Below are 26,410 nucleotides of genomic sequence, written 5' to 3'. Positions count from 1 at the left end.
CCCTCACAGAAAACAACTATGCATTGTTTATATCTAATAACCTTTTTAAGTACCATTTTGTGTAGGGAATGATGTATGCCCTATTGCAAATTAGAAGTATGTAACTATAAAACACAAAGGCGTTCCGTGACCATATAAAAGTGCAAGGCTTTTATACAAGTAATGGAACTCAAGGTGACTTAATATCCTTATATTTTGAAAAAGGGGTAATGCACAAGTGACAGTGAGTCCTGTGACACCCATCGTGTGATTATTACATTAAGCACTATTTACAAGGATATCATTTACTGGATATTCATGGCTCTTGTGTATTATATTTATATAGAAATCAACAAATGGTTGCACTCAGCTAAAAAAAAAGTGCTACAAAAGAGTGCTACAAAGTGATTTTTGCACTTTGTGGAAATGCACCTTGCAGTATGCTGCAGAAAAGCAGCATACTTCAAAATAACCTTGGCTTTAATGTTTGTACTTCAACTCAACACTTGCCTTGGTAAATGTGTCTAGACCATGTCAAGTAAAACTGTTCTTTTGGAACTACAGCTTCTATAGTCTATAGTGTTTTATGGTAACTGATGTAATTTCTTTCATACAGTTAAAAATGTAATTTCTAAAGATGTCAGGTTATAGCCAGTAAGGTATTTGATGGTGTATACAGAAGGTTATATTATAGAAGAGGCCAACGTTTCGTGCAGTATAGCTTACTTTCTGAACTCTGACAGAAAAACATGTTTTCACTACCCCTTATTTGCCACTCATTGGCATTATGGTGTATAAACATTATCTGAACTGCCCAACATTATAAATATATTCTTAAGCCTCACACATACTATTTACATTAGTTACTTCAATGAGCCTTCTGCTAAAGGACCACATATATGTATGATGAACAGTTATATGAATGTAGGTCAAACTCTTAACTGTACATACATTCTGAATTAAACGGGTTTAAAATCCCATACACTAGCTGACTAGTGTGAATTGTGTTTTTTTTGTAAATAGCTATTTTGAATATACTAAATGTCTTTTCTTGTGTATAAGCTATGCTTCCTTTTAAAAATGCTATCTATTTTAGTCTAGCATTATCTACTTAACAGTGTCCTGTAATTCAAATATTGGCAAGAATAATGCCTCAAAATGGAGCGACTTTTTTCTCACTCCTGGTTTCTATAGCAACAGGAACCTTCAAAACTGGGAAATGCTGCTTGATAGGAGCCAAATCTGCTTAGAAAACAGCATGGCCTTTCCAAAAAAGATTGAATCTGCTAAAATTAATGATAGGATATTTTCTAACATAAAGGAATAGCCCTTAAAGGATAAAAAATGCATTTTTAAAATATTTCTATAGGCTATGGCACCCTGTGCAGTTTTGACCGCTGTTATAATCGGATAGAACAAATCAGTAGTCTTAACGCATGCTTTTTATAAGTATTTGGCCTCTTAGTTGACACAGTGTTTGTTCTCCAGCCAGGTTCTATAATAATGAGGTCCTACAGATAAGTCTGTGGGCATGCTTGGGGCTATAGAAATCAATTAAAGAGCTTTAAATAGCACAGTCCTTGGCCTTAACACTTTACTTTCTTCCAACAATTAGATTAGAGTACCATTACAGGATGGTAGACGGAGCAAGTCCATAGAAGAGCGAGAAGAGGAATATCAACGGGTACGGGAAAGAATTTTTGCACGGGAGGTATGTTTTTCTATTTTGATGTTTTTCTTGGAATACAGTTGGCTTTGTTCATGTTCTCTAGTGAAATTACTTCATGATTCTATCCCTGAGCATTTTTCTCAAGTGATTTTCACCAAACTTTTTTGTTACTGGTTATACTGAATTCACCCTTTCCATCTTTACCCATTGAAGCTGTACTCCTGTATAACATTTAACACATTTTTTCACTGTAGTGCAGACTTTTAGCTTATAACATTTTACGATTACATGTGCTTGTTTGAATGTCTTACTTTGCCTGTGCCACTCCGCTTTGTAAAGGGTTTATTTTTATAGAACACATTTTTTCCAAGAGTATCCGCTGTTGTTCTTCTGTACAAATCTGACTTCCTATACTTATAATTGGTTGTAGGATTCCTTGTAGGTTAACTAAAGTTATCCCATTCATTATTCAAGCTGGGGCACCTAAAGGAATCTATTTGTGAAATTATGAGAAAACAATTTAAAAAGGATGCCATAACAGATGGTTTAGGGATGCATTACTTGAGTGTATTGGTCAAATCACTTAATTCTTACATGATTTGCCACTGCTCTGTGACAGTCGCCAGCTTATTTTCATGTGTATGCTGCCCACCAGCAGGCATGACCAACAGATATTTCCTTCAAAATTAGCCACAGAAGGTTGAGTAGGTTAAAAAATCCTATTGGATGAGAACTGCATTGGCATGTCGATGAAAGTCTGATCACTGGTCCGAAAACTAACAGTCTGCTCAAACACTGGGCATTTGGATCATATAATAACCCCATCAACAAGCCAATGCAGTTCTAATTCAGTGGTCCTCCATATAACCAGTATTTCATCAGACTGTTGGTTCTGGGGCCAGTGACTTGCCTGGTATTTGTGCACGTGTCACCAAATCGTCCCATTGTGTTTGTGTCCAAATTGGACCCATACCTACTTGTTTTGTGGCCTTGCCAAACAAATGGAATTGGCAATTTATGGCCAGTTCTAGGAATTTGCAAATAGGTTCCTACACAGACATTAATTATTTGATGCATTAATTAATGCAAGCAGTATCTGTCCTTCTCTCTATGCTCCATGCCTGTTTCCGACTCCTGAAACTGTAGCAGGGGCCAGCTCATTAGCACACACGTTGACTTTTGCTGCATTGTTTCAAGTCAGGACCAAGAGTGACTGCAGTTGGCTTAGCCTGAATGCTAGTTGGGCTGAGAATGTTTTCTTACTATACTACTTGTACATTTAGGATGGGGTTGTGACTCACTCATATATTTTTTTGCAATTCCCCAAAATAAACAGTGTAGTGTTAATGCACTGGCTCTACTAGGGCACACCACTTGTTTGTGATTTATGAACTTTCTTATAAGAGAAAACCAACATCCTCCCTAAATTTGCCTCGTGACTCTGGAACACAAAATTTTAATTTTAATACATTTTCATTATGTTTAAAAAACGCATATAACAATTTTTTACCTTGGGTGAGTCAAATCTAAAAGCCTTTTTCTTTTTTCCCTCCAGTCTGCCCAAAATGGTCATATTGTAGAAAGCAGGTAAGTAGTTTTTTTTTTCCTGTTACTTCATCCACATTCAAATATGTTTCTGATGTAATATTAATTCTTCCATTGGATCTGTCACCTCCAAAGATGGGTGCTGTTCTGCTCCAGTAACTTTATGCTATGGCTCCTGTACTCCATCAAAACACTTGCAGATACATATTTAAGGAGATCTTGCAGGTTTTGTTTTAAGCCCTCATACCTGCCCCCGCTTTCACAGCCTTGACAGTTCATGCAAATTTTGTGTGTCGTGCTCAGGCTGCAGGTGAAGTCAGTGAGGAGGTGGTGGAGACACAGCCTGTGAATTATCTGACTTTGCAATGAGGAGAGATGAAAACTAGCTCCTCATCAGCAACAGGATGAGCTTCTTATCTATAATGATCTATACAGGATAGGCTGTTTTAATAATGTTTCATTACAATGCCCATGTTGATTGGAACATTGATGGCAAAAGCTCCACGTGCCTCAAATACAGCCCTTTCAAGTCAAGAAAAGTGTGACCGATGGGCTGGCCAGTCTGTTTTCCACTAAATGCCAATGTGAACAAGATGCCCTGTGTGCCATGGCTTTTAGAAAGCCAGACATAGAATTTTGTGCTTAGTTTACATGTTATGAACCAATTTTGTCCTTTTTTTCAATCAATTTCCTGACATCTACAGGTATTGGATCTGTTATCCAGAAACCTGTTACCCGGAAAGCTCCGAATTAAAGGAACAATACCATCAAAAAATGTAAGTGTTTTTTAAGTAATGAAAATATAATGCAGTGTTTCCCCTCACTGGTAAAACTGCTGTGTGTTGTTGGTTCAGAAACACAAATATTGTTTATATAGATAAGCTGCTGTGTAGCCATGGGGGCAGCCATTCAAATGAGTAAAAGCTCAGGTTACACAGCGGATAACAGATAAGCTCTATTGAACATAATGGTGTTGTTTGTTATCCACTATTTAACCTTGCCAACAGCCTTTTTTTTCAATCTCCGCCATTGCTACACGCAGCTTGTTTTATATGAACTGTAGTTTTACCAGTGCATTGCAGCACTACATGATATTTTATTTACTTTAAAACACAAATGTTTTGGTGTTACTGTTCCTTTAAGGAAATGCCATCTCCCATAGACTCCATTTTATCCAAATAATCCAGATTTTTTTACTTTTCCTCTGTAGTCTTTAAACAATACCATGTACTTGATCCAAACTAAGATATAATGAATCCTTACTGGCAGCAAGACCAGCCTATTTGGTTTATTTAATATTTACATGATTTTCTAGTGATTTAAGGTATGAAGATCCAAATTATGGAAAGATCTGTTCTTCAGAAAACCCCAGCCTCCAAGCATTCTGAATAACAGGTCTCATACCTGTACTGCATACTGCCATCTTCAAGTGGCTGCTCACTAGTTCACACCTGTTTTCAGTATTTTTACAGAGAGTGTTTAATCTATGTCAGTCCCTGCTTCCTTTCTTAGCAGATGTATTAGAGCTCACTCAAATAACTGAATCCAGTACAAACAATATCTAACAAAATGCACAAATTCTGCATGTAGAGAGACATGATGTCAGGTGATTTGAATAGTGAGCTCTAATACATCTTCTAGGCAAAAGGATCCCCCTTATAAGATGTATTGGATCATTCATCTGACACCCAACTCCTGAATGAAGACAGAATGTGGAGAGACAGATGCGGAATAGTGAAGATACAGTTGATTATTTCAGAAACGTTACATCATTTGTAATTGATTGTATTTAGAAAGTTTCTTATTTCAGTGTTCTGAAGCTTATATTAAATGTTAATGTTGGCGATAGTTTAAGTAAATTATTCTGAAAGTTTATTGCAGCATTACCGGTATCTGGAAAAGTAAATTCCCATTTTCTGATTTTCACAATGTTTAAATTTTTTTTGGTTATTTATAACGTTTCTTTACATCATTGGTGTCCGTGTAATATGTCAGTATTTTTATAATACGTCCAAGGGAAATAAATCTGAATAATTTCCCCTCTTAATGTAATCAACAGAATCTACAGAGAAGGCTTTACCGCTATTTCTCACAAAAGGAGACAGTTGTTTAGGTACCTTCTATGTTCAATATCTATTAAGTATTTTTGTTGAGGGCAGTGGTCCCCATTCTCCTTTTGGCATGGCTGCTAGTTAATTTTTCACGCCATGTGCTTTGTTTCCTATGTCCTGTACTGTTTGTGGAGCAGTGTTCTTCGGCTCATTTCCGGAAATGTAGTTATTGGCTGCAACTTTGTCTGTTTGGTACATACTTCATTGTTCTGTCTGTTTATTCAAGTCTGCTTTTCTGTAACGTTTTAGGGTGCTCTTGGGTTAATACATTTTTTCAACTTGTATTCGTTTGGGAGGTTTTTTTCCCTCTCTTTTCATGGTTTTGAGCTTCTGTAACCCTACCAGTGCTTGTAATTGGGATGTGATGGAAAATGAATTTTTTTAAGGGAGACCTGTCATCACAGCTATAAAAATGTAACCAAACTGTAGTAGGTCTCGAGTAAATCTGTTGCCCTAATTTTAAATTAATTTTAAACCGTTTCACTTACAGGTATCGGATCTGTTTTCAGAAACCCATTATCAATACATCCCATTGATATTCTGCTCTCTAAATTCTGCCATCTATCGGTCTGCCTGTTGAATATACTTAGTTAAGCACTCTGAATACTCCACTGCTTCACCATATGGAAAAACCTTGGCTATAATTCCTGGGAAATAACTTTTTTGCCTTGCTGACCTACAACTCACAACCGTTTCTTGTCCTTTAAATTACAAGCATACACCAATACCAAGGGGCAGTCATTCTAATTTTCCCTACAGGAAAATTGATTACCCACCTGGATTAAATTTATTATTGGTTTTATAACTATTTATTCTTAATTTATTCACTGTTTCCTGGCCAGCCAGTGTTTTAGAGATTATATTATAAATTGTATTTCTCCTAGGTCTGCTTGGGGGACACAGGAACAATGGGGTATAGCTAACACCACTAGGAGGCAGGACACAACAAAAAAACAGAACTAATCCCTCCTCCTCCTGCTATACCCCAGCTCCCAGGCGGAGCCAGTTCAGTTTTAGTTGTGTCCTCAGGAGGTTAGGACATAGGCTCCTTCAGGAGTTAGTTTTTATTTTTTATTTTCCATTTTTATTTGTTTCTTTGTTTTCTATTAGTTTTATCACTATCTGAGGATGGAATGGGCTTCCACACTGCGTGTTTTGCCTTCATTACCTCCTCCAACTGGATGTCTCCGGGGTCTATTGTGCCTTGGCACTGACCACCCAGACCCAGGTTTTTATTCCCCCTTACACTAATGTGGGGATGAACCGTCTGGCCGGCAGACTACACAGAACTGGGCAGGTAAGCATCTGTTTGTTTTACCTTGCCCTGTTTCTTCCATGGTGGGATGCAACTATGCTGGGATAGGTGACTCTCTGTTGTGCCTGAGTACTACCTCCCATTATGCGCAGGCATTTGGGGTCTGCTGTGCTCATGCAGCTCTTCCCCTCTGCCTTGGCGCTTCTCACAGCCCCTCTGCCAGACGCATTTGGATCGGTAAGGGACTTGTCTCAAGGCGCGCAGCGCGCCTTCAGTTAGTTTGCGCCGCATGGCGCTTCCTCCACTTCCGCCCAGCAGTTCCTCAAACCGGAAGTGCGCGCGCATAGCGCGTCACGCTGGGAAGGCGGTCTCTGTTGCTTCGCGCCCTTTCTAGTGTGGGACATACTGCGCACCTCTTCCCACACGGAGCAGTTCCCTGGCATCTCTCCTTCAGAGCACACGGGTCTCCCTGCCACACGGCCCCCCCTCACTTCTCTGCTGGGCTATTACCTTTAACCTCTGCACTGCCTTACCTTCCACACGGCCTGGTTCAGGGGTAACCTGTATTCATTAGGGGGTTTAGTGTTTAGGGTCCTCCACCCTACTCCTGGGACATCTAGCTAGTGGGATTAACCCCTGCTCCCTTGCAGACTCAGTGTTTTTTCAGGAACAGTTTTTTCCTTGACTTAACTTCTGAATTCTTTATCCTAGCACCATGTCTGAGGGTTCCAGTGACAACCTTTTTCCACGGACGGCTGTAACTGCTAAAGTGACCTTTTTAGCCTGTGCCAAATGCCGCAAACGATTACCACTTGGTAACAAGGAACCTCTCTGCTCCACGTGCATGCCACCTGAGCCTGCTCCGGAAAATCCGGTACCCAGACCTCAGGTAAGTCTAGAAAACCAAGGGGCTCCAGCTGTTCCTGCTTCGGACCCCCCACCTCAGGGCTCCCCTCCACCGCCTCGGTGGGCCTCCCAGTTAGCCTCTGGCATTCCCAAACTGGCTGATTCTCTCGACAGACTGCTTGCCCGCTTGGATAATCCCAAGCCACCTAAGCGTAGGGCTCCTTCCCCATCTGCAGTGGACAGCGATGAGGAGTCATTCTCTCATTCTCCCCTCCACATAGCCTCTGGAGACGATCAGTCTCTCTCCGACGGCGAACTTTCCCAGACTTCGGATCATGAAGACGAGGATTCCCCAAAGCTATCCTCTGAGGCTATTGATTCCCTTGTTTCCTCTGTTTTGGAAACCTTACACCTACAGGAACCTGGAACCAGTTCCGGTTCGTCCTCGGGCCTCTTCAAGCGGAAGAACCGCCCTTCTCCCTCCTTTCCTTCCCATGATCAGCTCGATCAGATCATTCAACAGGAGTGGGACAAGCCCGAGAAGCGGTTCCAACCCAACAGACGCTTCCTTAAACTTTATCCCTTTCCTTCGGATCTCACTGAGAAGTGGGCTTCTCCACCTTCGGTGGACGCTCCTGTGTCTCGTCTTTCCAAGAACACAGCCCTGCCGGTTCCTGACGCAGCGTCCTTCAAGGATCCCATGGACAAGAAGATTGAAGGTCTCCTGCGTTCTCTGTTCACCGCTACCGGCACCTCCTTACGTCCGGTCTTCGCTTCGGCATGGGTGGCTAGGGCCATGCAGTCCTGGTCGGATGCTCTGTGCCGAGCTATTGCCGCTGGGGTTCCGCGTGAGGAACTTTCAGAACTTGCTTCCCAGATCAAGGAGGCCAGCGACTACCTTTGCGAAGCATCCCTCGATGCGGCTCAGATGATAGGCCGTTCTTCCGCTATTGCGGTAGCCGCCCGTCGATCTCTTTGGATGAAGCTTTGGTCTGCAGATTTTTCATCCAAGAAGTCCCTGACTTCCATTCCATTCAAGGGCAAGCTTCTCTTTGGTCCCGACCTTGACAAGCTCATCAGTCAGGCTACGGGGGGCAAAAGCACTCTTTTACCCCAGCCTAAGACTCGCCTCTCCTTTCGCAAGGGGAGGAATTTTCGTGGCCCCCAGAACAAGTCTTCTAGGTCCCCCCCCCTAGACAATCCTCCAACTTCAGAGGGCGTTTTGGGAATAAGGCCAAATCTTCATGGCAGTTCCGTAAGCCCTCCTCTAAGCCTGCCAACAAGACCTCTTCCGCATGACTGCCAACCCTTCGGGCCTCTGCCCGTCGGGGGACGACTGCAGCATTTCGCCTCTGCATGGACCACCCTGACTTCGGACTCCTGGGTACACGAGGTGGTGACTCGGGGTTATCACTTAGAATTTTCTTCCCCTCCACCTCACCGCTTTTTCATGTCCAGGGTTCCCCTAGATCCACTCAAGGCTCTAGCGCTCAGGGCGGCCATCGACAACCTTCTTCGTTCGGACGTCATCATTCCGGTTCCACCAGGAGAAAAATTCAAGGGCTACTATTCCAACCTTTTTGTGGTCCCCAAAAAGGACGGTTCTTCACGCCCAATCCTGGATCTCAAGGAACTCAATGCGTTCATCCGGCCGCGGAAGTTCAAGATGGAGTCTCTCCGCTCTGTCATTGCTGCGATGTCTCCGGGCCAGTTCCTTGCTTCCCTCGACATCAAGGACGCGTACCTGCACGTTCCCATTTTCCCTCCCCATCAGAGGTTCTTGCGATTTGCTGTCCAAAACCAGCACTTCCAATTTTCCGCCCTCCCGTTTGGGCTCACTTCAGCCCCGCGGGTCTTCACCAAGATCATGTCGGTGGCCACGGCACTGATCCGGACTTCAGGGGTGTCCATCACTCCCTACCTCGACGATCTCCTCATCAAGGCTCCTACCTTCTTAGCAGCCCAACAGGCAGTCCAACTGACCTTGGACCGGCTGCAGGAGCTGGGCTGGTATATCAACCACGACAAGTCTTCCCTATCGCCAAGTCAGTCGATGGTTTTTCTGGGGATGCTCTTCAATACACAGACACAGACGGTGTCTCTGCCGCTGGACAAGGCCCTTCATCTTCGCTCCTTGGTGCTGTTGCTTCTCTCGAAACCGAGGCATACGGCGAAGTTCTGCATGAAGGTCCTGGGGGTCATGGTGTCGACCATAGAAGCAGTCCCCTTCGCACAATTCCATCTCCGGGAACTTCAATGGAACATTCTCTCAGCATGGAAACGCAGATCCCTTCTTCAGGAGATTCGCATATCACACAGAACGAGAGTTTCTCTCCACTGGTGGACTCTCTCCAGCCACTTGACCAAGGGCAGGCCTCTCGGGGACCCGCGGTGGCGCCTCCTCACCACGGACGCCAGTCTCTCCGGCTGGGGAGCAGTCCTAGAGGGACGGTCAGCACAGGGTCTCTGGTCCTCCGCGGAGCGACGTCTCCACATCAATCTTCTGGAGATTCGGGCCATCCGCCTGGCCCTGTTCCACTGGCAACCTCTTCTAGCCGGCCAGGCGATCAGAATCCAGTCCGACAACGCCACAGCCGTGGCCTACGTGAATCATCAAGGCGGCACCAGAAGCAGGAGCGCTCTCAACGAGATCGGCCTCATCCTTCGCTGGGCGGAGACACACCGGGCGCATCTTTCCGCGATTTACATACCGGGGCTTCTCAATTGGGAGGCGGACTTTCTCAGCCGCCAATCCCTGGACCCGGGCGAGTGGTCCCTAAACGACGACGTTTTCCTGCAAATATCCCAGAGGTGGGGCACTCCAGAGGTCGACCTCATGGCCTCTCGCCACAACCGCAAGGTGCCTCTCTTCTTCGAACGGTGCAAGGATCCACTGGCCCTAGCGGCGGATGCCCTGACGGCTCCTTGGGACTTTCGTCTCGCCTACGCCTTCCCCCCTCTGCCCCTTCTTCCCAGAACCATAAAGAAGTTACAGAGGGAGCACACAGCTCTCATCCTCATCGCCCCCAATTGGCCTCGGCGCACTTGGTTCTCGGACCTCGTAAACCTATCTGTCGACGAGCCATGGCCTCTTCCCGCCATCCCAGACCTTCTTCATCAGGGACCAATTCTTCACCCAAGCCCCGTCAAACTCCAATTGACGGCGTGGCTCTTGAAACCGCTATCCTAAAGAGAAAGGGTTTTTCCGACGACGTTATCCTGACCATGAGAGCTGCTCGCAAGCCTGTCTCCGCCAGGACTTACCACCGGGTCTGGTCCACTTATCAACAGTGGTGCCTGGCTCAGGGAGCGGAATTCCTTCGCTTTTCCGTCGCCAACGTGTTGGCTTTTCTTCAGGAGGGGCTTTCCATGGGGCTCTCCTTGGGCTCTCTGAAATCCCAGGTTTCGGCCTTGTCTATCCTGTTTCAGAGGCGTCTTGCCTTCCACGCTGATGTCAAGACCTTCCTGCAGGGAGTTGCTCATGTTCGGCCTCCCGTTCGGTCCCCCGTTCCGCCCTGGGATCTCTCTCTGGTTCTCCGTTCTCTTCAACGGCCTCCGTTCGAGCCCCTGTCTTCCATCTCTCTTCAATGGCTCACGTGGAAGACAGCTTTTCTCGTGGCCATCGCATCGGCTCGACGAGTATCTGAGCTGTCTGCCCTTTCATGCAGATCTCCCTTCCTCATTTTTCACGAGGACAGGGTGGTTCTACGTACCATTCCTTCCTTTCTTCCTAAGGTGGTTTCTTCCTTTCATCTCAACCAGGAGATCACCATTCCCACCTTTTGCCCTTCCCCGGCTAACCCTAAGGAAGTGGCACTCCATTCGCTGGATCCAGTCCGGGCGCTCAAATACTATCTTCATCGAGTGGAGGATGTCCGCAAATCGGACTCCTTGTTTCTCATTCCCTCCGGGACACGACAGGGTCTTCCTGCCTCTAAGGCGACCATTTCCCGCTGGATTACACAGGCCATACAGAGGGCCTACACGGCTCAGGGACTACGACCCCCAGCTAGGATCAGGGCTCATTCCACCAGAGGTGTGAGTACGTCCTGGGCTTTCCGGAATCAGGCTTCAGCTGAACAATTGTGCAAGGCTGCCACTTGGACTTCTATCCATACTTTTGCCAAATTCTACCACTTTGATACCTTTGCGGCATCTGACACCCGCTTCGGTAGGAAGGTACTGCAAGCCGCGGTGGCTGGTTCCACGTCGGCCTCTACCTCCCACCCGTGATTTTTGGGACAGCTTTGGTATGTCCCCATTGTTCCTGTGTCCCCCAAGCAGACCTAGGAGAAAAGGAGATTTTGTGTACTCACCGTTAAATCTCTTTCTCTCCAGTCGCTTGGGGGACACAGGACTTCCCTCCCTGGTGAGGCCTTCACGTGTTCTTTCAGACATGGTCTCTAGTGCAAATCTTTTATGTATATAGTTACTGGCTTCATGTTTTTTGGTAACCTCCTGTTCCGTACTTTGGTACACACTGAACTGGCTCCGCCTGGGAGCTGGGGTATAGCAGGAGGAGGAGGGATTAGTTCTGTTTTTTTGTTGTGTCCTGCCTCCTAGTGGTGCTAGCTATACCCCATTGTTCCTGTGTCCCCCAAGCGACTGGAGAGAAAGAGATTTAACGGTGAGTACACAAAATCTCCTTTTTTAATATATTGGTTTTGCAATCCACTTTCTATTTGCCCTTTGTCCATTATCTAGAAAGCTCACAATTACGTTAAGTTTGTCTCCCATAGACTCTCTTTTATCAAAATAAACCTTTTTCTCTGTAGTAATAAAACAGTAGCTTCTATTTGATCACTAAGATATAATTAATCATTATTAGAGGCAAAACCAGCCTATTGGATTTTCTAGTAGACTTAAGGTATGAAGATCCAAATTACAGAAAGATCTATTATCTAGAAAGCCCCAGGTCCTGAGCATTCCGGATAACAGGTCCCATACCCATTTATCTCCACCAGGGAGATCACGTGGCCCCCATCCTAATGATATTCAGTTGGTAAAACCAGATAATGTCATTATTTAAGAAACAGATTTATTAAGCATCTGAGATGGCATATGAATCGCTTCAGGATTTCCGAAGTCGCCCGAAGTTTCCTCGTTAGGCGACTTCGGAAATGTATGCCATCCCATCGACGATTCGTATTCTTGCCGGCAGAAAGGCATTTGGGAGATTATTCGCCGAAAGTAGAGAAGATTAGTTGCTGGGTGACTAATCTCCCCATCTGCTACTACCATAAGGGGCAGATTTATCAAAGGTCGAAGTAAAAATTTTAATTTAAAAAATTCTAATTTCGAGCTAATTTTTGTGTACGTGGACTACGGAATAGTCCAAATTCGAATTTCGAAATATATCCTGTACTGTCTCTTAAAAAATTTGACTCGACCATTTGCCATGTAAAACCTGCCGAATTGCTGTTTTAGCCTATGGGGGACCTCCTAGAACCTATTTGGAGTCAATTGGTGGACAATCTGGAAAAACTTTGAATCGAATTCAATCGAATCCGCTATTACTTCGATTCATACAATTCAATCGAAACCGGACCTATTCGGCAAAACAAAAAAAAAAAACTTTGATTTAATTTTGGTTGCTCTTTTTAAATTCGAAATTCGACCCTTCATAAATCTGTCCCTAAATGTTTATAGTAGCCATAAGGCGTATCAGAAAAACCCCAGGTCCCAAGCTTTCCAAAAAATGAAGAAGAAACACAGCCCCTCACTTTTATACTGAGAACTGTGTCTGTTGTAGTAATTCCTCTTATTAAAAGGCCCAGAATCATGGATGGGAAAGTTGTGAAATTTGTAAGGCCCTTCCCATTGACTACTTGCTGAATTCCTACCCTGGGCCAGTGTTTATCTTCTTTAAAGCACAGGCGCAGGGTGTAGTATGCTCTGCCACCATCTTGCTTCCTATCTCCTGTACCCACTAAACTACTTTGGTGATCGATGTACTGCATGTTGGCCCATCTTTTATTTCATCCATGGGATACTGGCTGCAAGCAGTAAGATACTCCATGCAAGGGTTGGAGGTCAGTGTTAAGTCTCACCTGGGAGTACCTAGCAAATTGGCCCCCCTTTACAGATTGAAGTTTAGTTTCCCTTTAAATCTTATTTGTGGAGTGCATCAAACAGTGGCATTATTCAGAATGAAAAGCTAGTATGAAAAGGTGGGGAGGGGAATTGAGAATATAGCCAGGAATAGAATCGGCACCTTTCTCTTCATACATCCACAATATAATTGACACAACTAAATGTAGATTTCTCTGCTGCTTTCCTGACAGCATCATAAATGCCTAGGCTTTCTGTCTAATTATGGCATTTTATACAATTAATCTTCCTTACTTATAAAATATTGCTTAAATAAGTGTGATGCTGAGTTAAGATGGCCATACACAGGCAGATTAAAGCTGCCGATATCGATCCTTTAGACCGATTCTGCCCATGTGTGGTGGCTCCCGATGGGTCCTCCCGAGCGATATCAGGCCAAGAATCGGCCAGATATAGATCAGCCAAGTTTGATATTTTTTTTTTTGTACGATCCAGGACCACATCGGCTAGTTGATGCAGACCTGCGACCCGTCAGAGCCCATTCATAGTTTTGTAATCTGATCGTTCAGATTCATCCGATATCGCCCAGCCGTTAGTGGGCCACCTTTAGATATACTGTAAAATCAGGTTTTTTGGTTTTTTTTTTTTTATTCAGGTAGTGGTGACAACACTGGAATTATCGAATGGCTTTCATTATCTCCATTTGCCCCTGCTATGGATGCAGGTGGTCTGTATGGCTGTATTTTCAGAGGACAAGTGGAGGTGTATGTAGAGAAGTGGTCCATACCAGAAGAGAATTCCATTTTTCCCAAAGTGGCAACAATTGCAGCGCTATTTTCCTTTTCAGTTTTATTGACAAAATGCAGCCCATCCTTCTGGCATGAAAGTTAGTAGAATCTGTAAAGAGGAGTATAGCAACATTGGTGTGAGGCATTTCAAATTTGGGCCTCTTGCTATTATTTGCTACTTGGTAGAATGTTATACCATGTTAAGTCAAGAATGAGTCCCCAATCATACCATTCCCCATCTTCGTGGACATTAAAGAGATGTTTACCCTGCGTCTTCAAGGAAAGTCACATTTCTAACACAATTTGTTCCGAGGCAGGGTTTTTATTTTATTTTTTAAATTTGTCTCCTGTTCATCGCCTAGCCTATCATTCAAATAGCTTTCTGGTTGTGAGAGTAATTGTAAGTTAGCAACCAGATAACCGTTTCAATTCTAAAGTGGAGATCTGCAGAACAAAATGTTATATAAATAAAAAAACACACATAGAGAAGTACAACATAGAAAATGAAGAAAAATTAAATTTTATGGCAGAATATCACTGTCATCAGCATACTAAAAGCTCAAATTAAGATCTGCATCCTCATTCAGAATGCAAAGCTAAAGGAGTTCTGCCCCTACCCAAAGGAATACCTTTGCCAGGCAGAGAAGGTAACGGCTTGAATATCTTTTCTCTCTCTCTGGCATGGGTATCATGTTCAGGATGCTCCAGCAGCCATTTAGCTTTGCATTATTAATCATTTAATACGCATTGTAAAAACCCTCCAGTGACAGCACATTGAGTGGCCTCAGGCTCCTTCAACTATGCCCATGGGGATGGGCAGGTAATTAACTGTGAATAAGTAATGGGAAGAAGGATTTTGTAGGTTTAAAGATGTTGAATACAAGACAGAGAGAGGTGGGGGGTACCATTGCTTAGTTAGCGATGTGCTGTTGCTGCTACACATTTAGTTCCGCCACTGCGGCAGATCAGCTACCCAGTTTAATTCCTAAGCTAAGCTTAAATCTGCAAGCTCACTTGTCGCTGTAGGCTTTTAGAAATGTCTTCTTTCTAAAAAAAAAAAAAAATACAGTTCAACCAATATATTTTTAATCACCATGTCATGATTTCAATTATCAGCCTCGATTATTTATAGTGCCAACCCCTCTTATAATCACATTATAGCAAGCAACAATAAATGAGAATTCATTATGGATACTCCATTCAATAGGATATCTGAAGTCAACAAGGAGTCCCATGTCACTGGGCAAGTGCTTTTATAAAGGTCATGGAATTCCAATGTGATCTGTAATACTCTCTTATAATACACAAAAGCCATGAATATCTTGTAAATGATATCCTTATAAACGGTGATGTCATCAGTTATTAATGGTGAGTAGTGATGTCATTTTTTCACATGTCTCACTAAAACTTCTTTATTATAATAAATAAAGTACCCCTTGTTGTAAAATATGAGGATATTAGAAGTAACCTCGTAGTTCCATACTTGTATAAAAGCACTTGACCTTTACCCTCGTGTTTTTATATGGTCATGGAACTCCTTGGTGACTTAAAATATCCTTATATTTTACAATATGGGGTACTTTATTCACTATATAATACAGTAGTGGGTGCATTATTTCAGTTACCCAAATACATGTCCATGTCACAAGAGATAAATGTAATGCCATCAAAATAACAGCACTGCATAGCATGGCATTTCTCTCTATTTTGACTTGATCTACTCCTTGATATACTTTGTTTGTGCCCACTGTCTGTTGCCCACTCTGCTCCATCCCCATTGCATGTGTTGCCAACGATATCACTGCTGCCTGTTCTGTTCTAGCAAGTATTTCTATTCTTTAGTAAATAATACACTTTTCTGTTAGAAAGTCACAGTTTTGTGGTGTGTTATGTTTCCTCTTTGAAGAGAGCAAGATCATTCCAGTTTAGAATGCTGTGGCTACTTGTAATCACATGGTGATGGTAACGGTTGTAATGACTGACCAAATGATGAACAATTAATTACAGGGTTGTTAGTCATTTTTTTTCCTGTGGTAATCTGCAAATAAATACCTATATTGTTTGTTAAAATAATTATATTTGGTTTATTGTGTATGTTTACATCTGAGCACTTTTGTAAGTAATGACAAATCATCTAGGTTTCGGAGAAAGCAATAGTTAAAGGGAGTGTCAACCCATAAATTTTTTTTTTTTGCCTAATAAAAAATAATTCTAAGAAACTTAGGAAAAGGTTATTTGTATATATATTGATATTAAAAAGCATTGTCTGTCCCTTTCTATTCTCTGCCCTGGTGGCTCAGACTGTTGATACAATGTAAGACAAGCAGCTGATTAACAGACCTGACTTTGCTGGGGAACTAAGACAAAATTGTTAAAAAAAAAAAAAAAAGTAACAACCAGATGGTGTTTTCATTAGCAATTAATTTTGCAAATAACTTTAAAAGCACTTAAAAATAATTAATAAATGTATATTGGTCGCTTAGAATTTTGTTTTCTTTTATTAAGAACATTTTTATTTTGGGGTTGACTAGCCCTTTAAATGCAGAATTGCTGTATTTACACATGCACTCTTAATAAAAAGTCAGTCATCTTAATTTTAATATATATTGATAGCTACTACTCCGTGATGGCTGAAAATAGCTGTCACCATTGTGTATGTGGCAAGTGGTTATTACTATAAAACTATATCCCTCCATGCAGGACTGTCACAATTATTGTTCTGTCTGCCTTTCAGTTTTAATGAGTAGCTGTTGAATACAACCTGTAGGCCACAATGATAGCTGTGATTCTTAATCCACCTGAGCATGTAGGGAGGGAGCAGATAGTAGAGATGAAACCGTGTCAGCTATTGTGCCCCATAAGACTGCAAATACAAACTGCTTGAGTGGCATTTTCTATGAATGTACTTCTACCTCCCCATGACAAAAGAAACACAGTAGTATATTTTTTTGATTTGTTTAAAGGACTATTGTCATGGGAAAACATGTTTTTTTTTTCAAAATGCATCAGTTAATAGTGCTGCTCCAGCAACTTCTGCACTGAAATCAGTTTTTCAAAAGAGCAACCTGATTTTTTTTTATATTTAATTTTGAAATTTGACATGGGGTTAGACATATTGTCAGTTGCCCCAGTCTTATGACTTGTGCTCTGATAAACTTCAGTCACTCTTTACTGCTGTACTGCAAGTTGGAGTACAAGCCCCCCCCAGCAGCCTAACAACAGAACAATGGGAAGGTAGCTCCCTAGCGCAAGATAGCAGCTCCCTAGCGCAAGATAGCAGCTCCCTAGCGCAAGATAGCAGCTCCCTAGCGCAAGATAGCAGCTCCCTAGCGCAAGATAGCAGCTCCCTAGCGCAAGATAGCAGCTCCCTAGCGCAAGATAGCAGCTCCCTAGCGCAAGATAGCAGCTCCCTGGTAGATCTAAGAACAGCACTCAATAGTAAAATTCATTTCCCACTGCGACACAACAGCCTGTCAGAAAGCAGTTCCATCCTAAATTGCTGAAAGCACATGACCAGGCAAAATGACCTGAGATGGCTGCCTATGCACCAATATTACAACTAAAAAAAAATACATTTGCTGGTTCAGGAATGGAATTTTACATGGTAGAGTGAATTATTTGCAGTGCAAACAGTGTCATTTAGAAATAAAAATGATAAATTGGTTCATAATTGTATCAAAAATGGATTTAGATAATAACATTCAGTACATACTCAAAGTACAGATAAAGAGATTGGGAGCGGATAAGAACCTTTTTGTGAGGAAAGCCCATCATTAGTGCACATGCCCGGCCACACTAATCACTAGCACAGGGACCATGGTTTTTAGAGTAACAGTAACCCCAAAAAATAAGTTTTGTAAAGGAAAAACAATATATTGGTACCATGCACTGGCAAATCTTGTGTGGTTACTTTAGAAAAACTAAAGTTTATATAAACAAGCTTCAGTACAGCCATGGGGGCAGCCATTCAAGCACAGGATACATCGTAGATAAAAGAAAAGTTCTGAAGAAGAATGCCATTGTATACTACAGAGCTTATCTGTTATCTGCTGTGTGTCCTGTGCCTTCTCTCCTTTTTCAGCTTTGAATGGCTGCCCCCATATCTACACAGCAGTGTATGTGTGTGTGTGTGTCTATATATATATATATATATATATATATATATATATATATATATATATATATATATATATATATATATATATATATATATATATATATTATAGTAGTAGTTCTGAAGCAAATGCACCAGTTTTACCAGTACAGCACAACAGGACATTGTATACTACAGAGCTTATCTGTTATCTGCTGTGTGTCCTGTGCCTTCTCTCCTTTTTCAGCTTTGAATGGCTGCCCCCATATCTACACAGCAGTGTGTGTGTATGTGTGTGTGTGTGTCTATATATATATATATATATATATATATATATATATATATATATATATATATATATTATAGTAGTAGTTCTGAAGCAAATGCACCAGTTTTACCAGTACAGCACAACAGGACATTTTATTTTCATAACTTTAGGACACTTTTTAATTTTTTGTGTTACTGTTCCTTTAAGCAGTGCTTTAAACCTATGATATTCTTACAGAAGATTCTTACCCCCTGTTGGGGGGAGGAGAAGATCAGCAACCCCTTCTCCAAAGGGGGAAGCTCAAAGGCACTTGTAGTAATTGTTGACTTATAAAAATATATATATTATCTAATAATGTATAATGCAATAATATTCTAATTAATATTTACCTTGGTTGGCATTTACAAATGGTTAATATCCCATTAAAATGCCTTGCTGGTATGTTAATGTACTTTTATTTAAGCATGGTGTTAAGTCCATATCGAGTGAACCTTCCAAAATTCTTAGGAATTTCTTCCACAGGAGCATGTTAAAGGGATTCTGTCATGATTTATTTGATGTTTTTATTTCTAAATTACACTGTTTACACTACAAATAATTCACTTCACAATATAAAATTTCATTTCTGAACCAGCAAGTGTATTTATTTTTTTTTCTTTCTGACAGGCTGTTGTTTCTCCTACTCAATGTAACTGAATGTGTCGCAGTGGGATGTGGATTTTACTATTGAGTGCTGTTCTTATATCTACCAGGCAGCTGTTATCTGTGTTAGGGAGGTGCTATCTGGTTAACTTCCCACTGTTCTGTTCTGTTAGGCTGCTGGGGGAGGGGGGAAGGGGTGATCACTCCAATTTACAGTACAGCAGTAAAGAGTGACTGAAGTTTATCAGATCGCAAGTCACATGACTGGGGGCAGCTGCAAAACTGACTATGTCTAGCCCCATGTCAGATTTCAAAATAAAATATAAAAAAAATCTGTTTGCTCTTTAGAGAAATTAATTTCAGTGCTGAATTCTGCTGGAGCAGCACTATTAACTGATGCCTTTTGAAAAAAACATTTTTTTCCCATGACAGTATCCCTTTAAGGTAAATGTTTGCTGAAGCAGACTTCTGAAACGTTTTTCCTTTTCAGGAAAATATTTTTTCCACTGTTCTTCTATGCAGCAATGCCTTTGTAATCAATGCATGCAGTTTATTTCAGTGATGTTACAATAGCTCTTTAAAGAGCAAAGAAATGTATGTGCATTGTTAGATAAGATGTGCAAAAAATTATAAGAGAACTGATGTATGTATTCTTATTTCCCATGTAGAGGGAACAGAGACTTGCTGAATCGAGGCTCTTGCAGTCGGCAGAGCAGCACTGAAAGCGAGCTGAAGTCTTTGGATCCCAGGCCCTGGAGTAGCACAGACTCAGATGGCTCCTGTCGTAACATGCGTCCTCCAGTAACCAAAGCCAGCAGCTTTAGTGGCATCTCCATCTTAACAAGAGGGGATAGTATTGGGAGCAATAAAAGCACCACCAACCGCACTGGCAGGCCAGGTATCAAATTATGAGCACTGGACATTCAGCGTGTCATGAAATGTTCTTACAGGGTTTTGTGAGTTCAGCTGGGAACTTCCATTTGCAGAGGATTCAAGTCAGTAGCCACTGTGACCTAAATGTGCCAAGCCTCTGAGAACATTTTGTGTCCTAATTAACCTGACAAACATTCTTTGGCATAATTTAGTTCACTAATTATGTTGGATGATGCTTTTATTGTTATGCATGTTTTTATGTTTTTCTGTGCCACCAGATATAATAGAGATTTCTGTCAGGTGTTCTGCATGTTTGTGTCTGGCATTAAAGTGGTTAAATACTATGGTTTAAAGAATAATAATGTGTATTTATGGTCAAGTTGGCAGATGTCATTTAAAATTACTGCCGTGACCGCATAAAAACACTAGAGGAAGAGCAGACAGCAATTATAACCACTGGAATGTCAAGCAGTACACTTAGCAGCCAGAAAAGACAAGTTTTTCGTCTTAAAAGAACAAGTGCTGTTGCCATGGGGATACGGGCAAACATTGGCGTTTAAAAGCGAGTGCTCCGTCCAAAACAGGATTGTTGGGGTTTTTTTTTCCATTCTAAGCAGCTTTCCAAAAAACATTAACATATTTACTAGTAAAATGATTTGTAAATGTATTTGCTATTGCCAGCAGGATCAGTTTGCCTTCTTTATAAGTAAACCTTAAAAATAAGTGAATGCAAAATTGATGAGGGGCTATTCTAAGCACTTTTGCAATGTACATTTTTTTTTAATTCCAAGATATTATGGGATACATGTACTGTTAATATGAATGAATTTTGTTACAAAAGCGCCACCTGCTGGCAATCTTCTGACCAATCTTACCACCAAGTAGACAAGGAAGTTGTCAGGAGAAAAAAAAGAGGCTGCTCTGATGTTTTCCTGCTTAGGAAAGATGTGAGAAATGTTTCTATTTTTTTCCTAAGCAAAATTTTGTCTGAGCAGCCTCTTTCTTTCTCCTGACCACTTCCTTGACTACTTGATGGTGAGACTGGTCAGAAACTGACCAGCAGGTGGCTCCGTTATAACAAAATGTATCCCTTAATATCTTGGAATAAAAAGAAAATAAATAATGAATGCAAATTATTAAAGTGCTTAGAATAGCACCATCATCAATTTTACATTCACTTATTTTTAAGGTTTACTTATGCTTTAATGCTGCGTCTGACTCTTGAAACAATGTAAAACAGTCAGCTAATGTCTGCTACATTGTTTCAAGAGCCAGAGAACAGAAAGGGATAAATAAGAACTTATGTGAACAGAAATTACAGTAATTTATCAGTCAATGCCATATATAATCATTTCAATATTTTAAGTTCAAAGAAAATGCTCCGTTATGGGATATAAATGAATTGTAGGTGGACATCCACAAAAAAAAGAAAAAAAAAAGTCGGTTGCAGCAAAACTTGGATTGTTTGGGGTTTAGTATTGGTGAAATGGAATTGTAAATGCTCAGAATGAATTTGACTGGATAGTATACTAATTTGCCTAATTGCATATTATGTTGTGGGTTCAGTTTGCATGAAAGATAAATATTATCTAAAAAAAATGCAAGTAATTATACAGCTCAGTACAAGCTTTACAACACTTCTGCAAAATTAGTTGCTAGGCTATTTATTGTTCAAAAAGTTGCATTTTTAAAGCATGATCCTGCTCAGAATTAATGATCAAGTGTTGGAGCAAATGAGAAAGCGTTTGAGTTTGGGCACAGATGCTGTTGAGTTCCAGTTTAACCAAGCCCTTTTATTTGCATTTTTGTGCCAGAGCTCCTTTTTTTTTTAATAAATAGACAACCCTCTAACATTACCAGGCCCTTAACTGGGTACATTATTTAGTCATTGAAGTCCAATTTGTTTTGGTCTTGCAGGCTTGCCGCTTGGTACCCCAGAGGTTTGCACTCAAGTTTCTCAGCAGTCCACTCGAAGCATAATACCATGCAATGCACAGCAGCAGCCCCATCCTCACCAAGCACTTCCACCCACTCCCCAGCAACAGTCCATGAGTAACCACTTAATATCACAGGTGAGTCACCACACAGTTTTATCCTGACCAGCCAGATCATACAGCCTGTCAATTTGCATATATCTTGGCTCTCTCCCCCCATCTCTGTCTGTGCGTCTCTTCCCTCCCTTTCTTTTTACATTCAGCGATTTGTTTACTCATCAATCGAATTTAAAGCAATAACCTATCTTTTATTTTATTGGGAAGCCTTGCATTGTGTTTTGTTATTTTCATTGTTTGTTCATTAGCCACAATTGTCATGAATTCCCCCGAGGTGCTTGCTCAGTCATCCTTTTATAGATTAATACAGTAGATGGATTTCAGCAAACACATTCCCAGCTGCATCTTTGGGTTAGATGGGAAGGGAGTGCTATTGCTGCATAGATACTTGTAGGGACAGGTACTATAGGCAAATTGCTGATCCCTATAGAAGAAGGGGTTTATTCTAAAAAAAAAAAAAAAATAATAATAATAATTTGAAAATTGACAATCCTCTGTATTATGAGCCCCTGTTCACCTGAAAGCATAGCAAAGGCAGCAACAGCTGGAAGGTCGGGGCTTGTTTGTAAAGAGGGTTTTTCTTATTGGACTGTAATGGTAAGAACAGGAAGTAATGACATCATTTTTTAAATTTTGTCCTGTTAAAGGGGTTTTTTACCATACAACACTTTTTTCAGTTCTATTGTTTTCAGGTCATTCACCAGAAATACTTTTTTCAATAATTTTTCTTTGTGACTGCTTTTCTAATATTGATATTTTAAATAGGTATGCACCGAATCCACTATTTGGAAGATTTGGCCGAATACTGAACCGTATCCTAATTTGCATATGCAAATTAGGGGTGAGAAGGGAAAAAAATTACGTCCTTGCTTTGTGACAAAAAGTCATGTCATTTCCCTGCCCCTAATTTGCATATGCAAATTTGGATTCGGTTCAGCCAGGCAGAAGGATCCGGCTGAATCCGAATCCTGCTGAAAAAGGCCGAATGCTGGCCAAATCCCAAACCAAATCCTGGATTTGGTGCATCCCTAATTTTAAAGTTAAAATGTTCTCATTCTTATGTCTTTCTGAAGCAGCTCTGGGAAGGGGGTTCACTGTTATAAACTGTTCTTAATTGTTACATTAGCTGAAGCCCTGTGTTTCATTAATCAGGTTGTTCACCTTCCAAACACTTTTTTTCAGTTCAGTTGTTTTCAGATTGTTCACCATAAACAGACTTTTTTTTTAATTACTTTCCATCTGTTATTTTTTACAGTTTTCACAAAATTAAAGCATAGTTTCCCGGTCTCTAGTGTTTCAGTCTGGCAGCTCAGTGATCCAGGAGCATCTGAACCGTTACAATTTGCTACATTAATTGATACATTTCTCTGCAGCATCTGTAGAATATTAGCAATTATTGTATCAATTCTAAAAGCTGCCTTAAAATGAAATTAGGGGATTCTGCTCAGCAGGGACAAAGATAACTAAATGTATCAATATAAAACTGTTACAGAGTCAGCGACCCCCCCCCCACTAGAGCTGCTTTAGAAGGCAGGGCCGGAACTATGGGTAGGCTGAGTAGGCACGTACCTTCTCTGTCGTCTACCCCATGTCCGGTCCCCTTTCTCCCCTCCCGAGTAATTGTGCATGCACGTGATCGCCAATTCACGCGTGTGTTCTCTCTGCCGGTGCAGTGACCTGCCAGGTTGCCTAGGGGTCCTGGTCCGGCTCTGTTAGAAGGTAAAAATTTAATTTTACACTTCAATATTAGAAAAAAATATAAAGTAACAGGGTCAGAGAAACATGTTGCTCACGCGCCACTGGTAGGGGACCACTGGTCTATAGGCAGGTAGCCATTACCAGTTTGGAGGTGGTGACCTCCAAATTGTCAGTCACCTCTGAAAATTCTTGAACACACTTTTGCGTCATCTGACGTCTTTAGTGTTAGTGGCTCACTGCCTGTAGATTGTTTATGTGATTCGATTTATAAAGTAGTAAAGATTGATTCGTCCCATGTAGAACAACAGCACAATACTCCTTCATGTGTCAACAAGCTCAAGGAAAACACCTAAGGATTGCCAGTATCGATGGAAGATAAATGCAAATGCGTTGTAAAAACTGGATTGATAATTCAGATACTGAAACATTGGGAGGGCAAGCTTTTGGTTCAGTGATCGAACATTTTTGATTTCGTTGATGTATTTTAATTGGTTATTACTTGTTTAGTGATGTGCTATTGAAGTTCTTCAGAAATAGTTATAAAACTAACATAATCTTATTTTCTTTCCCTTTAACCTCTGATCCCCAACCTTCTTGTTTTCTTTTCTCTTAAACCTCCCCTGTCCCTTGTCTCTTTGTCCTATCGTCTGCATGCTGCTCTGCTGGTGCCAAGACCCTCCAGCCCTCTTCACAACCAGTCCAGTACTCCGCCAGCTCCTGCCCCCAAGTCCTTCTACCAGTTTCACCTCCCCAGCAGTACAATGTGGTATATGCATTCCTGTTATTTTACTCAACACTCGTCATTTAAGGACTTGCTTATCAACATTTATTTCTAGGCGTATTTTTTTTAGGGGAATGTGGATAATGTGTTAATGACATTTGCTAATAAGTTTGGCACCCTTCAAAATGTGTGGACATCTCCTATTACTTTACAATGTTGTAAATCAGGCCATTTTTTTAAATCCCAGCATTGCACTATATCCTTGGTAGCCAAAATGTGGGCAATTTTATTAGTCAGTGATTATTCATTGTTATACCCACACATTTCATTCTTGTGGTCACATCTCACAGCTCCTTCACAAAGGCTAGGGTGCTACATAGGGCAGAATTTAGACTGCACCTCTTTCTTATTCTCCAAGCCTAAGTAGGTCATCCTTATATGTTTAACCAGCTTTTTGATGACTGGGTTTAATGCTCTGCATCTTATCTAGGATCAATTTTTTAAAGGTGGCATTATGTTTAGGGGCAAATTTTTCAAAATGTCATATTAGAGCTCACCACAGGAAAATGCACTCAAATACTATTCATTCCTATGGGATTTTTAGAAGCATATCTATCAAATCGTGAACTCTAACTTTTACCCATTGCTAAATACACTTCTAAATATGAAAAGGGGAAAAAAATTCATAGAAAGCAAGTGAAATTTTCTGGCCTCCCCATATTAATGTGCCTGTGTATGGCTGCCTTAAAGGAACACCAAAAAACAAAACTGTTTTACTGGTGTGTTTGCTTCAGAAAGACTACTATAGTTTATATAAACAAGCTGCTGTGTAGTCATGAGGGCAGCCATTCAAGCACAGGATATACAGCAGATAACAGATACGTTCTAAAGAATCCCATTGTATACTACAGAGCTCATCTGTTATCTGCTGTGTATCCCGTGCCTTTTCTCCCTTTTCCAGCTTGATTGGCTGCCCCATGGCTACAGAATAGCTTGTTTATATAAACTATAGTAGTCTTTATGAAGCAAGTACACCTGCTGTATCAGTGCAGGGCAACCGTACATTATATTTTCATTACTTTAGAACAGTTTCATTTTTTGATGTTACTGTTTCTTTAAGTGCAAAGGCTTACCCCCCCCCCCCAAAGAACACAGGGAGTACTTGGATCGGGGCAAAATGCTCAAAATTGTCATTACTCTTGTAAAACAAGTGTGGGTCCACTCACTTGTCAACAAATTCTTTACATGACTGTTATATAATTGCCCTATGACAGAGAGACATGTATTTAATGTTAAATGCAAAAAAGTACCCCACTCAACTAACAAAATTCCACCGAGTCCTGCATCCCGAATCCTTCTGCCCGGCCGAACGGAATCCTAATTTGCATATGCACATTAGGGGAGGGAAATCACGTGACTTGTCACAAAACAAGGGAGTAAAAAAAGTTTCCCCCCCTTTCCACCCCTAATTTGCATATGCAAATTAGGATTCGGTTCGGTATTTGGCTGAATCTTTTAGAAAGGACTTTGGGTTTCGCCTGAATCCAAACTAGTGGATTCGGTGCATCCCTAGTACTGTCGCATAGCATCTTCAGGCTATCTGAAATTTTAATTGATTTGTGTGATGGACAAATTCCATCCTCCTGTATTGTCACTTGCCTCTATACGAGACCTTTCAGCCTTTACAGTTCCCTTCTCTCTTCCACTTTACACCTGCTAAATGTAACGTGTGTTGGAATAGCTTATTGCGGTGCCTTGCAAACCATTACATATAGTGGCTCACAAATATCCACATCTGGCCCGTTGGCCTATAGTATGTA

At 41.3% G+C, this 26,410-nt stretch overlaps 1 protein-coding gene across 8 annotated transcripts in view; it reads left to right on the top strand.

Moving 5' to 3' along the window:
* The window catches only part of LOC108709856 (R3H domain-containing protein 2-like), a 96,993-nt gene that overhangs the window by 51,149 nt on the left and 19,434 nt on the right, over window positions 1–26,410 (top strand). For 3 of the 8 annotated variants that reach the window (XM_041584409.1, XM_041584412.1, XM_041584410.1), the window contains 6 exons: window positions 1,595–1,690; window positions 3,204–3,235; window positions 5,253–5,306; window positions 19,916–20,145; window positions 22,038–22,192; window positions 24,543–24,635. In XM_041584409.1, the coding sequence (XP_041440343.1) occupies window positions 1,595–1,690; window positions 3,204–3,235; window positions 5,253–5,306; window positions 19,916–20,145; window positions 22,038–22,192; window positions 24,543–24,635 (660 nt within the window). The remainder of the gene's footprint in view (window positions 1–1,594; window positions 1,691–3,203; window positions 3,236–5,252; window positions 5,307–19,915; window positions 20,146–22,037; window positions 22,193–24,542; window positions 24,636–26,410) is intronic. The other 5 variants (XM_041584411.1, XM_041584414.1, XM_041584413.1 and 2 more) reach the window with 5 other exon arrangements.

Source organism: Xenopus laevis, chromosome 2S (genome assembly GCF_017654675.1).
Source record: "Xenopus laevis strain J_2021 chromosome 2S, Xenopus_laevis_v10.1, whole genome shotgun sequence".
Lineage (NCBI taxonomy): Eukaryota > Metazoa > Chordata > Amphibia > Anura > Pipidae > Xenopus > Xenopus laevis.
This window is presented reverse-complemented; position numbering and strand designations above follow the sequence as displayed.